Consider the following 15,086-nt stretch of genomic DNA (forward strand, 5'->3'; position numbering starts at 1 on the left):
ATGTCTTTAGTACGTGATATTTTATGGGAATCTAGTTCTTCTGACGACGAAAATTATAATGATTTACCTAATTCTCGAAAGAAAAAAGTGTATCAACCACGTGTTAATCGATTCCTAAAATGGAATGAGCAGGAGTTCTTGGATAGATTTCGGATTTCCAAAGGTTTAGCACGAGCCCTGGCTTCTCATTTAGCACCATTGCTCCAAACCAGAACCATGAAGTAAGTGCCTGTTTAATAAAGGCTTTAAAAACTATAGTGGGAATATTTGAGTCGTCCTATGTATGACTAAGGTATAACTACATAAACAATATTGTTTTTCTTTTCAGAAACTTTGCAGTTACTCCAGAGCAGCAAATAATAATGGCATTGGAATTTTACGCATGTGGTTCTTTTCAACGCTGCATTGGGGATGCTGCAGGTGTTCACAAATCTACTGTTTGTCGAATAATTCATCGAGTGAGCAGAGCTATAGCCGGACTAAGAACAGACTGGATTGCAATGCCTAAAAATATTGAGGAAATGGAAACTGAGGCCAAAAAATTTTATGAAATATGTGCATTTCCTAAAGTAATAGGAACTATAGACTGCACACATATACCAATCAAATCGCCAGGTGGTGCAGATGCAGAAACATATAGAAATAGAAAACAGGTATTTTCTCTTAATGTGCAAGTAATCACAAATGCTGAGATGTACATTACAAATATAGTTGCTAGATGGCCTGGAAGCTGTCACGACAGCCATATTTTCAACAGCAGTGTCATTAAGGGACGCCTAGAAGATGGAGAATTTGATGGTTTTTGGTTACTAGGAGACAAAGGTTATGCCAATAAACCATATTTGCTAACACCTCTACGTAATCCTGTTACAGAAGCTGAAAAACTGTACAATGAAAGTCATATTCGTACTAGAAATATTGTAGAACGCAGTTTTGGTTGTTGGAAAAAAAGGTTTCCTGCAGTGTCATGGAAACTCAGAACAAATACAGCAAGAGCCCAATGTGCTATAGTGGCAATGGCTGTCCTATATAATATTTGCAAGAAATTGAGAGACCCGATGCCAACATGTTACGACTCTGATAATGAATCATCAGATTCTGATGACAATGACCTGACCTCTGCATATGTTAGCCAGCATGACGAGCATAATAGGAATATGCTAATAAATACTTATTTTGATAGATTACATTAAGATAGACTATGTTTTAAATGAATAAATAAAAAAACTTCAAAAATAAAAATGCATTTTTATTTTTTTTCTCAGTAGAAAACAAAAAGTGCATGGCATTTTCAGATTCCCATAATTCAGAAAGATAAGGATTTTGATGAAATTTCTCCTATACAAAAAGTAAAAATGTATCTTAAAAATTTATTTTTTTCTCCCTTAAAATATCTATTTCAAGTTTAAGTTTATCCACTTCAAGCTTATGTTTTTCTTCATTGTGCCTCAGTAACTGGCTGTGTAATTCATTTTGGTGACTAATAGATAACTTTATCTTTTCCATCTCCAACTCATGAAGGCCATCTAAAACTGTCAGTTTCTTTTCCCTTAGTGCTTGTTTTATGATATTTTCACTCTTCCCTTGTTTTTTCTTTATGATACCTAAAATTGAAATAAAATATTAGGCTACACACTCAATAATTAAATGGCCTATTAGCGCAGTCGGTGGTAACCCTGCTGATGTACTAGATGGTGTGGGTTCGATCACCACCAAGGAAAAACACTTGTGGTGAACTCTGGTGTTTTTGTTATATATTTATCTATGTATGTAAGTACAAAGTTTGGCTATAGATTGTCATTTAAAAATACTTACGACTTAGTTGTGGTGCTACTGGTCTCTTTAGTGATGAATGTGGGGCACTAGCATCAAAAACTTCATCTGGGACAATATTTTCAACATTATCAAAACTTTTGTCTTGATCTGTAATAATTGTGTTGACTACAACATCCTGCAAACAAGTTAATATAATTAATTAATGCATCTAATCCAAATACATATTAAATAATTTGGAATACATAAATACCTTGAGTATATTGGGCATGTCATGTTGAATTTCACTATCAGTATTTGTGTCTAGTTTCACTTTCTGTAAAAACATTGCTTTTATTATTAATCTTTTCAATTTATTACTAAATCTAAACAGCAGATTGGTGGCAAATAGTTTTGAATAAATAGTGCAATTTATTTATTTTTTAAATTTTTAAACCTACAAGCTTAGTACTTATAAGTTTTATCACAATCACTAAATATTTGTGATGATATGTAGATAACAGGGTCTAAAAATAATCAAATTATCTTTAACAATTCAAACCCTCATTACTTTTTGTATAGGAGGAATTTCATCAAAATCCTTATCTTTGTGAATTATGGGAATCTGAAAAAAAAAAAAGAATATATTTTATAGTATCTCCTTTACACCTTATTTATAATCTGCAATAATTTACTCACTGTAACAATGGAATTTGGGGAAATAATGTCATCATCATATATAGCCTCATTTCCATCAATAGATCCAGACATAATGGATCTTAACCAATCAGTAGCATCTTCTGAATCTGGAGGAAGTGAGGGAGGATTTCCTCCACCTGTGCGTCTCATTTCCTGACGTTCTCTACTTGCTACCTGCAAAATATAATTTCTTTGTTATAACATTAGACATAAATTGATTCATGTTTTTAGAAGGTGAGATTAGTTCACTTCCAAGCAGCGGAAAGTAGGTAGAATTACCTTCTTTGCAGATCTTTTCATATTTTCAAATTTATATTTTAGCTGCTTCATGTTTCTAGGTACTTGACCAACAGCATTAAATTCCTTTGCGATGCAGTGCCATGCATGGTCTTTTTGTTTTGTACTACTCCCATCAGTTTTTTTACACATAAGTACATTTTTATATTTGTCTACAAGTATCTGCAATCGACTAATCTCTTCCTTAGTAAAATTGACACTTCTTTCCCTGTAAAAATAACAAATACTTTATTCAATGTGGTAAATAACAATAGGCAGTAAGGAATATACCATGAATTTTTCATATGGATGTTTAATTATGTTATTTCACATAGTTTTTTTTTATTTATTGTATGAACAATTAAATAAAACATTTTCTAAACAATGTTGTATGAATAAAAAGTGTGGACTGAGATATTATTTTATATAGGACCTAAGTAAAACACGCTTGATTTAACTTGCATAGGCTAAAAGTTATAATGTACTAATGTAGTGGCGCACTTTTTATCAGGTATAATAAATTTAACATAAAATTAAACTCACTTTGTCTTGAAGTCATCCATTATTACTATTACAATATCCGTGCTTGATTCGGCAAACAGACGGACACAACAAAAACACAACAATTATAATAACACAAACCTAACCTCACGAAACGAGATTCGTGAAAATAAATTTCAGGGGTGACAATCTTAAAGCCGTCTACACACTCGCGCGCGAACCGCGCGCGAAGGCGCGAAACACCCGCGTAACATGAGTGTAGATCCGATTCGCATATTCTTCGCGGCTTCGCGGCTCGTTCGCGCTGTGTTCCCCGAAAATTGTCGGTTTTTTGTCCCGCGACAAAGCGCTCGCAGGCGCGAAGCGCGACGTGAACGCGACAAGACTATACATTCGCGCCTCGGGCAGCTCAGTCGCTCAGTAGCAATTGACACGGATGGTTGTGTTTTAGTTTTTTTTTAGGTATATGCTACGATTTTGCTTGCAAAATGAGTAACGTGTGGAGCAATGAATTAGAACTAACATTTATAGAATGTTTTCGTGCTGAGCCGGTATTATGGGACATTAATTTGAAAGATTATAAAAATAAACTGAAAACCCATGATGCTTGGATGCGGATAAGTACGGTGATGGAAATACCAATTGATGAATTGAAAAAGAAAAAAGGTTCTCTCATGTCAAGCTATAGGAGCTACAAGGGAAAAGTTAAGAAGTCCGTTCAATCGGGAGCTGGTGCCGATGAGATATATCAGCCCATTTGGTTCGCTTATGAAGCAATGGATGCTTTTTTGGGAGATACTCTAAAGTGTAAAAAAAGTATGAATACGGTTAGTAGATAACTTTATTTTTTAATAGTTAGGTACTTAAATATTACTTAAATATTTTGTGAATTCGTTTCTTATTTCTGTGGCGTTATTTGCTGATCGCCGAGGTACTCTTCTCAAGTTACGAAAAGCGGATGTATTTTCTTGATCTGTCCTCCATGATCCAGGTTGTATAAGTACTCCATCATCATCAAACATATCAATAGATCCGGGTGGTGTATAGATATGTAAAGAAGTAGAACTTCGTCTCAAGAAGTTATGTAGTAGTATACAAGTATATGTTATAAGGCGAGCCTTTTGTGGTTGTAATGGGATTGGTTTTCTAAACACTCTAAATCTGGCCGCCAATATACCAAAAGTATTTTCTACCACTACCCGAGCTGAAGATAATCTTTTGTTGAATTCACGTTTTGCAGATCCTATGTTGTGCTGATCAGGATAGGGCTTCATTAAATGTTCTGACAGTGCAAAGGCTCCATCCCCCAAAAAAACGTAGGGCACATCAATGTTCGAACCTGGTAATGGATGCGGTGGTGGTAAATTTAAGCTGTTTGTACACATCTTGTTCCATAAAATACTATTTGTAAAAACTCCACCGTCACTTATTCTGCCTTGGCAACCAATGTCAGCAAACATGAAATTGTATTGACTATCAACTAATGCTAGTAATACTATACTGTAGGTTCTTTTATAATTATAGTATACAGAACCAGAATTGAATGGACAGTCGAGAACAATATGTTTGCCGTCAATAGATCCAACCGCTCGAGGAAACTTCCTTGCAAATCCTCTTTCAATACGCAGCCACTCTTCTGGACAAGATGGTATCTGCAAAAAACATAACATATATAAAACCTTCATGTAAAAAACAGTATTTAAGTGCCTAAATGTATGTGTGTTTTTTTAGGAACGTGGAATAAAGGAGCCTAAAGAAGTAAATCTCGAAGCTATTAAAGAGAATGTTGAAGAAATGAATGAAAATCGAAGTCAGTCTATTAACACCCAAAAAGACAGTGACCAGACAATCCACCGACGCAAAATCTCTTCAGAAGTGGTTGACGCAGGAAATGTCGTTAAAGACGCTCTTATCACCTTCAAATCCACGCTAAAAAGGAACCCATTACAGCCTATTCAGCAAGACGATGATTGCGATTTATACGGAAAACTATTAGCAAATAAGTTGCGAAAATTATCTGAAAAGAATAGATTGAAGTTGATGCACGACATTGATGGGATGTATTTACAATACCAATTTGATGACCCTTTAGTGATGACTCCATCGCCACCTCATTTTTATGAACCAAGAACAGGCACATCATCATCTACGCATTCAGAGCCTCCATTTCATTACGGGCAGGCGAATCAAAATACTTATTACCAAAATAGACAAGTAATATCAGCCCCACCTTCTAATATCATTATTCAATCGAACCGGCTAATTCGTACACCAGATTATCCTGTCCTTCATTTACCAGAGAACCAAGATGCAAACACATCTGATCATAATAATGATATAGTTCAGACAGCTTTTGACTTAAGTTAAATACCTACTGAAATTACCGAATTTTGTTTTTATTGTCTATTGAATTTTGTTATTATATTTGGTTGATTTTGCAAAGTTATATTCTAGATTCTAAGTAGTTCTGTATATGCATAATAAAAGTATTAAATTGATGTCCTTACTTTTATTTCATCCTCTAACACTTCACATAGGGCATGGCAAACTTCGGGTATAATTTTTGATATTATTTGTGGTGAAACTTTGAACAAAAAATGAAGGCTTTCAAAGTCATCTCCTGTTGCTAAGTATCTCAGTGTTATAGCGAGACGTATCTGGGCAGGAATAGCTTTTCGTAATTGGGTGTCTTGTTTTGAAATTCGTGTTGAAATTTGACTAAGCAAATATTCAAAATCATTTAATGACATCCGGGAAAACTTTTTGAATTCATCTGTAGGTTCTGCAACTAGTTCATTCAACTGCTCCTCCATGGTTGCACTGTAACAAAATACAAAGTTATCAAGTATCAGATCCCACATCACAAGATATGTTACAGCGGCGTATTACATTTTAACTGTTATTAAAACTGTAATTTTATATAGCTAAAAGTGAATATATATTTATTTCACCCATCTTGTACTACGTACTTACTATATCCTAAACTCTATGAGAAAGCATAATAAATTGGTACTTACCTGGTTCTGTTTCGGTGAATGGTGGTAATCCACCATCTCCGTTTTCTTTGCTTCTTTTGAATTGTTTGTTTTTTCTTTATGGCGTAACTATAAATTGCTAAAGCGCAAAGTAGCCCCGCAGCTGCTGTAGTGGTTTCACTGTCCATACCGACTACAAATAAACTATATTGATTAAATGCTTGGCGTGCATACGCGTCAAGTGCGCGAACTATACTGAGAGCCCGGCGCGAACCTCTGCCAGTGTGGACAGTTGGCAGTTCTTGCTCCAATTCGCGCCGCGATTCGCGTCGCGATTGGCGCCGTGATTCGCGCGCGAGTGTGTAGATGGCTTAATAGTGGCAAACGAGAAAACGTATCATTATAGGTCTGCAAAATGAAGTGAGACAGTAAATACATTGAGGTCCTTACATGGAAGTGTCATTTTAATTTGGTAGTATTATAATGTAAGATATTAAAGAAACTGAAATATAGATGGCGTTATTTGTAATGACGATGATGCGCGATTGCGTAGTAGTTATGCTTAGGTGTGTAAGAGGGCGCTATCACATCTTTTATTGGTTCTACTCTTACCCTATCTTTTTTTTCAGCTAAAATAAAAAAATAAATAATAAAAATTTTGAGTTGCATATTGAAGCAATTACTAAAATTTAATGTTTATTATCAATTAGCCAGAAATAAAATAAAATTCAAGAATTTATTTTCTACTGGCAACATTAAATCCATTTTCTACATGCAACATTATGCAAAAATTGTCAATCAAACAAATTTGGCTGCCGGTTTGCGCTGAAGTGCTTTTCGGTGTCTTGTTTGTTTTTCCAGATTTTTATCCCTATTAGTGCTTTATCCACCTAAGTCCGTTAAGTTGAGCCTCTGCTCCTTCGGCCGTGTCGATTTTGTGCTTGAGGTGATCGAAATCTTGTGAATTTTGTGCTTGAGATAGGACTCGTTGACCCGTTTTGTGATAATTAATATTTATCATGTCTAATAGAAAGTGTTGTGTTCCCGGATGTACAAATGGCTTAGGTAAGCATTTATCAACATCCTTAAAACAAATAGTCGTCATTTTGTCACGACTCCACTGAATTCTAACTTGTTACCCTTTTTTTCAGACACTACGGGGTATTTACATAAATTCCCTAATCCAGATAAGGATAGGCAGCTATTTAATACATGGGTCTTTCATATTGGTGGTGACATTTTGCAACTTGAAAATAACCATATTTTCAAATACCGCCGCGTCTGTAATGATCATTTCGAACCAAAATATTGGTGCCGGAATAACCGACTTGCCAAAGGAGCTGTACCTACAAAAAACATGCCAGGTTAGTTTTAGTAAAATACCCAAATTAAGGTACCTGTTTACCTTAAAGAGTACCTAAGTCTCAAATTTCTAGAGTTGATGTTAGAAAGAAATAAACAGTCATGTTATTTGAGTTTAAAGTAAACTTTCCAAATCACAAAATGAAAAGCTGCAGTAAGTCTAAAACATCTGAATAGAGATTTCTTTGGAGCCACAATTTCTGTATGTACGCAGTATGTCATACAAGAGTTTCTATATTACATTTCAAAATTTACTATATTTATAATTCATATTATTTTATCGTTGTTTACAGGATTATCTTGCTCGAAATTCAGCATTGAAAAAAGAGCACTAAGACCTCTTCAGATTTCAGGACCGTCTACATCAAAAGGTATATTTTATCATATACATATAAACAAGCAATTCATTTTTATACATACATTTACATTACGTATGTACTAGCTTCCACTTGCGGCTTCGTCCGCATGGTGTATTGATAAAAAGTGGCCTATGTCTTAATCCAGGGTATCACCTATCTACATACCAAATTTCAACCAAATCGGTCCAGCCATTTTTGAGTGAAGTTATTTCAAAGATCATTTATTCCTACAAATTAGGCTGAAATTGAGTAACTTGAATGTCACATTTACCAAAAATCCTTTGCTATTTTTAATTTGTTGTAATACTTAAATAGCACTGCATTACACAATTTTGGTACCCTCTTGACTGAATGAATAGGTAATGAATCATAGATCAAATGTTCCAAACATAATATGTGGTATCCATAACGTCTAGTTTTCAAGGTACATGTCAATTATGATTTCTACTACTCTCACTTAGGCATACAAAAAACCATTACCATGTCTGAAATAATTTACTTTTGTATTACTTTGTTTTGTTTAATACTTGTTTCTTTTCAATAATGTCAACATATTTGTGCATAATATGCGGCACCCATGCGGACAGCATATAGTGTAATTGATAGATAGACACTAGCAATAAATGATGTAATAATAACATATACTAATCACTGAATATTATTATTTACAGAACCTGCGCATCTACATATACACTCACAAGGTTCAATTGAAGATGTACAAATGAAAGAGAATCTTGGTGAGTGATCCTACATACAAGCATTTAATCAGCAATTATTTTACACATATTCTGTCCTGGAACTCCTTCATGCGCCCGGATAAAATGTAGCCTCTCTCGATAAATGTGCTAATTTACCTTAAAATCATCTTAAATTGAATTATTTTTGTTGTTCCTGAGTTATAATTTTGCAAACAATTAAAGTAAACTAGCCTCTCTATAAACCTATCCCTTAAGACAAGAGTGATTGATGAAATACAGTTTGTTAAATTACATTTATATGTCATATGCATAAGTCCTAAAATGTTAACATCCTTATCACTACATAGTATAAAACAAAGTCGCTTTTTCTGTCATGTGTCATGTTGTATGTCCCTATGAACGCTCAAATCTTTAAAACTACGCAACGGATTTTGATGCGGTTTTTTGTAATAGGTAGAGTGATTCAAGAGGAAGGTTTTTATGTATAATAACATACATTAAATACTGGGGAAATACTGTTATCCCGTGCGAAGCCGGGGCGGGTCGCTAGTTGATATTATAAACTATATAAAAGAAAAAGTAACTTTGTCTAGTAGTGGGCTGGCTTTAATTAATTCAATATGATTCAAATAATGGTTACTCAATATGAACTGCTACATTCATGATGATGGTAATGATCATCAGCTTAATTGGTTTGTATATAATAGGCACACATTTCTTACCAAATATGTTAATGACCTTTCAGATCCTGTCACTTCAGAATCTCAGTCTGTACACAGTGATAGACAGCCTCATAGTGAAGAAGAAAATGTTGAGGTGGTGAAAGATCTTGGTAAGCAACACAATTGTAATCAAACTTAATAACTTCAAAGCTGAGTTTGCTTGTTACACTCACTATCATGGTTTATTAACTAGGTACTGATTTATAGATTTAATACATATTTCAATCATGGGATACTTTCACACACAACTAGCTTTGATGCTATCTCACTCATATGTACTCTTAAATTCTGCAATTTTTATTCATATGATTCTTATTATTTTTTCAGTGCATCGCAAAGTTAAATGTGTTAGTAAGAAGGCGGTAAAACAGGTTGCTGTTACGAAAACTGAGCGTGCTCTGTATCAGAAAATGCTGCAAGTTGGTGTGAAACTCAGCAAATGCCGTAGCAAGGTTAAAAAGCAGGCAATCAAGATCAAGGCCCTGCAAAATATTACTACAAACCCTCAATTTTTAGAAACTCTAGACAAAATGTCTAGCACATCAAAAATTTTAACTTTGCTGCAGTTCAGGGAGCACAAAAAGGAAAAAAAAGGCCGGCGTTTCACATTAGAGGAAAAAATTGTAGCTTTGACTATCCTCAAGCAAAGCCCAAAAGGATACAGATTCCTGAGGAAAATCTTTATCCTGCCATCACGCCAAATTTTAATAAAATTAATTAATATGGCAGATATAAATGCTGGTATCAATAAAAATTTGATGGCACAAATAAAAAAAGCCACACTTAAAATGAAACCAGAGCACAAATTATGTGTGGTTCTTTTTGACGAAATGTCACTAAAACCGAATGTGGCATACAATGAAAGGAAGGACAGAGTGAGTGGGTTTGTAACCAATGGGCAAGAGACACTGCCTGAGTATGCAGATCATGCGCAGGTATTTATGATAAGAGGACTTATAAAAAATTATAAGCAACCCGTTGCATACACATTTTCTCAGTCTGCCACAAAGGGACCAGAACTGGCAAAACAATTAAAGGCTGTCATCACAGAACTACAAAATGCTGGTCTTAATGTGGTAGCAACAGTGTGCGACCAAGGAACAAATAATGTTAACTGCATTAAATTCTTGTTACAAGAAACAAGAGGTATTCTGTTAAGAAAATCAGAAGAACCTGAGGGAAATATTATTTTAATAAATAAACAGGAAATCATTCCCTTGTATGACCCACCTCACTTAATGAAATGTATAAGAAATAATTTAATAACGAAAAATCTACTATATAAAAAAGACAACAAAATGCTAATGGCAAAGTGGGAACACATAACTGCACTGCACCAAGAAAACCCAGGCTACAAAGGCATAAGACTGGTGCCAAAATTAACAGACTCCCACTGCATTCCCAGTAAAATTCCACGGATGAAAGTTAAATTTGCTACGCAACTATTCAGCCAAACTGTAGCATCAAATATGGGCTACCTAGCAGGTAAATAAACTTTATTACATAATGTTTTCACATTGCATTATTTTATCGATACTTATATATTATAAAGCTGAAGATTTTTTTGTTTGTATGTTTTCTTAACCATGCTAATCTGAAGAACCAATCCAATCACCAAGGTCGATCAGGTCTAATTTGAAATAATCTTTCACCGTTAGATAGCTCATTTATTGAGGAAGACTAAAAGTGACTTTTAATCTGGGTGCGCGAAGTAGCTTTCACGGGATGCGGTAGAACCGCGGGCGGAAGATTGTATAGTAAAAGTTTTCACAAATTAAAAACTGCTCCCAGTTCAGATTTAATAATAACAAGTTTCTTATTGATGACTAGATGCCATAGTAGCCAGTGTATCTGCCTGCCACAGGAGGTCGCGGGTTCGATTCCCGCATAAGTCAAACATTTATGTGTGTGGGTGTTTCTACATATGTACACTATGTTATGTTATTTATAAAATATTTATATTTATATAAGTTCATTTATTGGTTGTCTGCTGTACCCAAATTACAAGCAAGCAATGCTTTGTTTGGGACTAGATTGCGTTGTAAGAACGTGTGAGGAATATTTATTAATATTTTTTTTCTTATTTTTTTGCAGAAAAAGGAATAATCTCTCAAGATGCGCAAAATACAGCGGACGTCATCTTGTTTTTTGACAAACTTTTTGACTCCATTAACGGAAGCTTCGGGAAAAGGAAGCACAGTAAACCACTGCTGGGACCTGCGACGCCGAACTCAATACATCACAAAACATGGATGGAGGCAAAAATATTTTTAAAAAATATGAAATTTGTGAATGTAAAAACCTCGAATGTGGAGTATGTTCCCACCTTAAGTAACTGGGTATGGACACTAGAAGGAATAGAACTGCTTTTAAAAAAAATTGCTGCGAAGTACGGAGTGACATCGGTTTGGTTGCGGCATCTGAATCAGGATCCAATAGAAAATTTTTTTGGATCGATAAGGAGTCAAGGATGCCGCAACGTAAACCCTACTCCAGATGGATTTGAAGCAGCATTTAGCAGCCTTTTAATAAACAGCCTATCTAGTGTCCATGCCCCAGGGACAAATTGTGAGGCAGATAATTGCCACGCTTTGCATGAAGTTCTCATCACAAGCGGGGCCTGCAAAGAACAAATAAATTGTGAGCTCTCTGAGATTCCGGACATTGAATTTACAGCCCTTGAAGACAAAAGCGACCCCCGTATAATTGGGGGGCTACAATATGTTAGCGGTTATTTTATTAAAACCGCTAAGAAGAAAGTCTTCAAGGGTTGTAGTGAATGTAAAAAAAATTTAATGTCCGATCAGGAACACGATTATTTAAAATATAGAGAGTATGCTAATAAAAAATGGCTTTGCAGTCCCAGCGACTCTCTCTTAAATTGTGTTTCGAATCTGCAGGATATAAATTACACAATAATTAAAAAATGTTTGGAAAAAAAATATTTAAAAGATTTCATCAAAACATTAATATTTATACATTTGAAATTCGATTTCATAAAATGTGAAATTCATAAAGAAAAATTAATAGACTTTTTAATCAATATATCCTGCAGATTCTTTATTTACAATTACTGTAAAGATATTAATAAAATATTAATAAATAGGAGAGAGTGTGATGATGATACGGATTCCTATAAGCTAAAAGCGAAAAAATTATACATGAAATGTTTTAAAAGAAAAAAATAAATTATATTAAAGGTTATCAGTGTTTTATTTATTGAAAAACATCTTATAAATATTAAACAAAAAGAAACAAAAGTAGGAGAGTATTGGGGCATCTGGATCAAATGATGATCCAGATACCCCAATACTCTCTTTTCAAAATGAGTACTGTATTCAGAATTTTCTATTCAAAACGAGACTTCTATTCAAAAACCTTTATTCAAAGTAAGACCTCTATTCACTGAATTAAATAAGTATCGTATCCAGAATTCTCTTTTCAAAATGAGACTTCTATTCAAAAACCTTTATTCAAAGTAAGACCTCTATTCACTGAATTAAATAAGTATCGTATCCAGAATTCTCTTTTCAAAATGAGACTTCTATTCAAAAACCTTTATTCAAAGTAAGACCTCTATTCACTAAACTAAATAAGTACTGTATTCAGAATTCTCTATTCAGAATGAGACTTCTATTCAAAAACCTTTATTTAAAGTAAGACAACTATCTTAGTTACTTAGAGACCCATCTATAGTAAAAAGGTGGTCCCTCAATACTTACCTTGTCTTTTAGGTAACTTCAATTTAATATGTTTCCTGAATTGCATTCCCGTATATAATTATATCACGTTTATATATTGTACGTTATTTATGTTGCAACTGCTTACAAACAGCATTTATTTAGACAAATCGAATGAGCGGTTCATACTAACAGACAAGAGCTGTTCTATGTCTTTGGAAAGCAAATAACATTATTTGATGTTAAAATCATAGGTGTTCCGGAAATAAAACTAGAAACTAATGTAAGATGATGATTTATTTATGTTAATAGAGTTCTTAAATAAAGACTTTATTTTCTACACACCACTTATTTAAACAAAATACATTTCTTAAAGCACATATATTGTTATGATGTAAACAACATACAATATCTGGAGAAGTTGAATAAGTGTTATACAATGTTTCTAAACTAGGACATTTTTTACTCTCTAAATTATGTACATTATCTATTTCTAAGATATCTTTTAACCATACCACTTTTTCACTACCTTTAGTATACACAGATTTATTTTTAAAAAAATTACCGAAATTAGCTTTATAGTTAAAATATGGTACGAAGCCCTCGTTCCAGTTTATTCCTTTGTTTTTTTCTATCCAAGCTATTCGCGATCGTTCTTTTTTAGACAAAGTATAAAACGGTTGAGGTGGTTTTATCAATAAAACCTGAATGCGTCCTTTGCACATTATTGCTATTTCTTTTGGAATAAAATTGTTTCCTTCAGTTTTAAACCCTTGGACGTCAACGATAACATTCATGATAGTTTTCTCACAATATTACTTAAAGGTCTGTATTCGTAAAGTCGATCGTTTATAATTAAACAATAGGCAGATGTATTATCTGGAATATCTTCAGAACATTCAACTTCTATTCTCACGTCAACTGGTCCCGTTTTAAGTGAATCGTTCTGTCTTGAGCAATCAATCACAAAAACTGGAGCTATTTCTTTGAATTGATTTAAGCTCAGCAACGGATCAACGCCTAAGTTGTAGTAAGACTGACGAAAATTAGTAAACATCTCATATAATATACTATATTTGCCTTCATGAAATTTCAGATTAAGAGAGTCATACGGATAGTATTGCGAGTTTAGAAACAATTTAATATTGCTTACATTGCAATGATCAAATAAGGCAGAGCTTCTATTTTTGTTTGCTTTTCGGTTCGTTTGCAAACCAAATATCACAAACCTGGGTTTCTCTAGCTGGGAAGTAGTCTTAACTGACCATGAATGTTTCGTTGTTCGTGGCAGCAATGGATATTCATACAAATCCCAATTTCTAAATGCTATCTGTATGGAACGATCTCTCTCTAGGCTCTTGAGCAATAATAATTTATTACGATCTGAAACTTTAATATGCGGCACACGCCACTGTATTTTCTGTATGTCGATTTCTACGTTATCATTTTTTTCTGTAAGCACACAGCATAATGCGGAGCTACTTCGTTGTAATATAAGTTCATGTTTACAATTGATAATAATTTTGTCATAGTCTTCTGCAAATCCCAGTATTCTATTTAATGGTACAATAGCACTAAAATATCCATTTTCTAGTTTTGTACCATTTAAGTTCCATCCCCAAACTGCAGCAGCTTTACTTTCACCTTCATTCATTGAGACATATGATTTTAAGGTTGTTGTAATACCAGCATTTTTAATACGATCGATTTCAACACCATTCAATTCGTACCTAATATCTTGAAACAAATATGACATGGGGTTGTTTATAAAAACAACATCCTTTTTAACTATTTTTCCTGCAGGATCTTTACTAGATACACTTGCATACCCTTCTATATAAATGGAACTTCCTGATGGTAATAAGTACAAATCTTGTTGGTGAATGGGTATTCTGATTTCATCATTTTCTTTAAAACTGGTAGTATATGGATTGTAGCTATGGATCTCATAGCTCTCAATAGAGTTGTCATGTTGTGGTAAATCCATTATTTGCAGCATTTTTTAATTTAATTTTAATCCAATATCTCGTAGAAATTGTTTATTTTCTTTTGTAATCTTTTT

The 15,086-nt window shown here is 33.9% G+C and overlaps 4 protein-coding genes across 5 annotated transcripts in view; 2 read left to right on the forward strand and 2 right to left on the reverse strand.

The window, feature by feature from the left end:
• Positions 1–1,242, forward strand: LOC124640749 (putative nuclease HARBI1). Its single transcript, XM_047178662.1, has 2 exons — positions 1–221; positions 329–1,242. The coding sequence occupies exons 1-2, from the start codon at positions 1–3 to the stop codon at positions 1,191–1,193; spliced, it is 1,086 nt and encodes a 361-aa protein (XP_047034618.1). The 3' UTR covers positions 1,194–1,242.
• LOC124640751 (myb/SANT-like DNA-binding domain-containing protein 3) overlaps positions 1,229–15,086 on the reverse strand; it is a 27,267-nt gene continuing 13,409 nt past the window's right edge. The window contains exons 2-8 of one of the 2 annotated variants that reach the window (XM_047178664.1): positions 3,271–3,403; positions 2,731–2,956; positions 2,452–2,625; positions 2,324–2,377; positions 2,027–2,089; positions 1,816–1,951; positions 1,229–1,604 (exon numbers count right to left, since the gene is read on the reverse strand). In XM_047178664.1, coding sequence (XP_047034620.1) covers positions 1,363–1,604; positions 1,816–1,951; positions 2,027–2,089; positions 2,324–2,377; positions 2,452–2,625; positions 2,731–2,956; positions 3,271–3,290 — 915 coding nt within the window. In that variant the 5' untranslated portion in view covers positions 3,291–3,403 and the 3' untranslated portion in view covers positions 1,229–1,362. The remainder of the gene's footprint in view (positions 1,605–1,815; positions 1,952–2,026; positions 2,090–2,323; positions 2,378–2,451; positions 2,626–2,730; positions 2,957–3,270; positions 3,404–15,086) is intronic. The other variant, XM_047178665.1, reaches the window with a different exon arrangement.
• On the forward strand, positions 3,386–5,726 carry LOC124640750. Its single transcript, XM_047178663.1, has 2 exons — positions 3,386–4,055; positions 4,960–5,726. The coding sequence occupies exons 1-2, from the start codon at positions 3,717–3,719 to the stop codon at positions 5,593–5,595; spliced, it is 975 nt and encodes a 324-aa protein (XP_047034619.1). The 5' UTR covers positions 3,386–3,716; the 3' UTR covers positions 5,596–5,726.
• On the reverse strand, positions 4,052–6,572 carry LOC124640748. The gene is made up of 3 exons (XM_047178660.1): positions 6,246–6,572; positions 5,736–6,048; positions 4,052–4,880 (listed from the first exon to the last, which is right to left on the reverse strand). The coding sequence occupies exons 1-3, from the start codon at positions 6,389–6,391 to the stop codon at positions 4,092–4,094; spliced, it is 1,248 nt and encodes a 415-aa protein (XP_047034616.1). The 5' UTR covers positions 6,392–6,572; the 3' UTR covers positions 4,052–4,091.

Source organism: Helicoverpa zea, chromosome 21 (genome assembly GCF_022581195.2).
Source record: "Helicoverpa zea isolate HzStark_Cry1AcR chromosome 21, ilHelZeax1.1, whole genome shotgun sequence".
NCBI classification, from domain to species: Eukaryota; Metazoa; Arthropoda; class Insecta; order Lepidoptera; family Noctuidae; genus Helicoverpa; species Helicoverpa zea.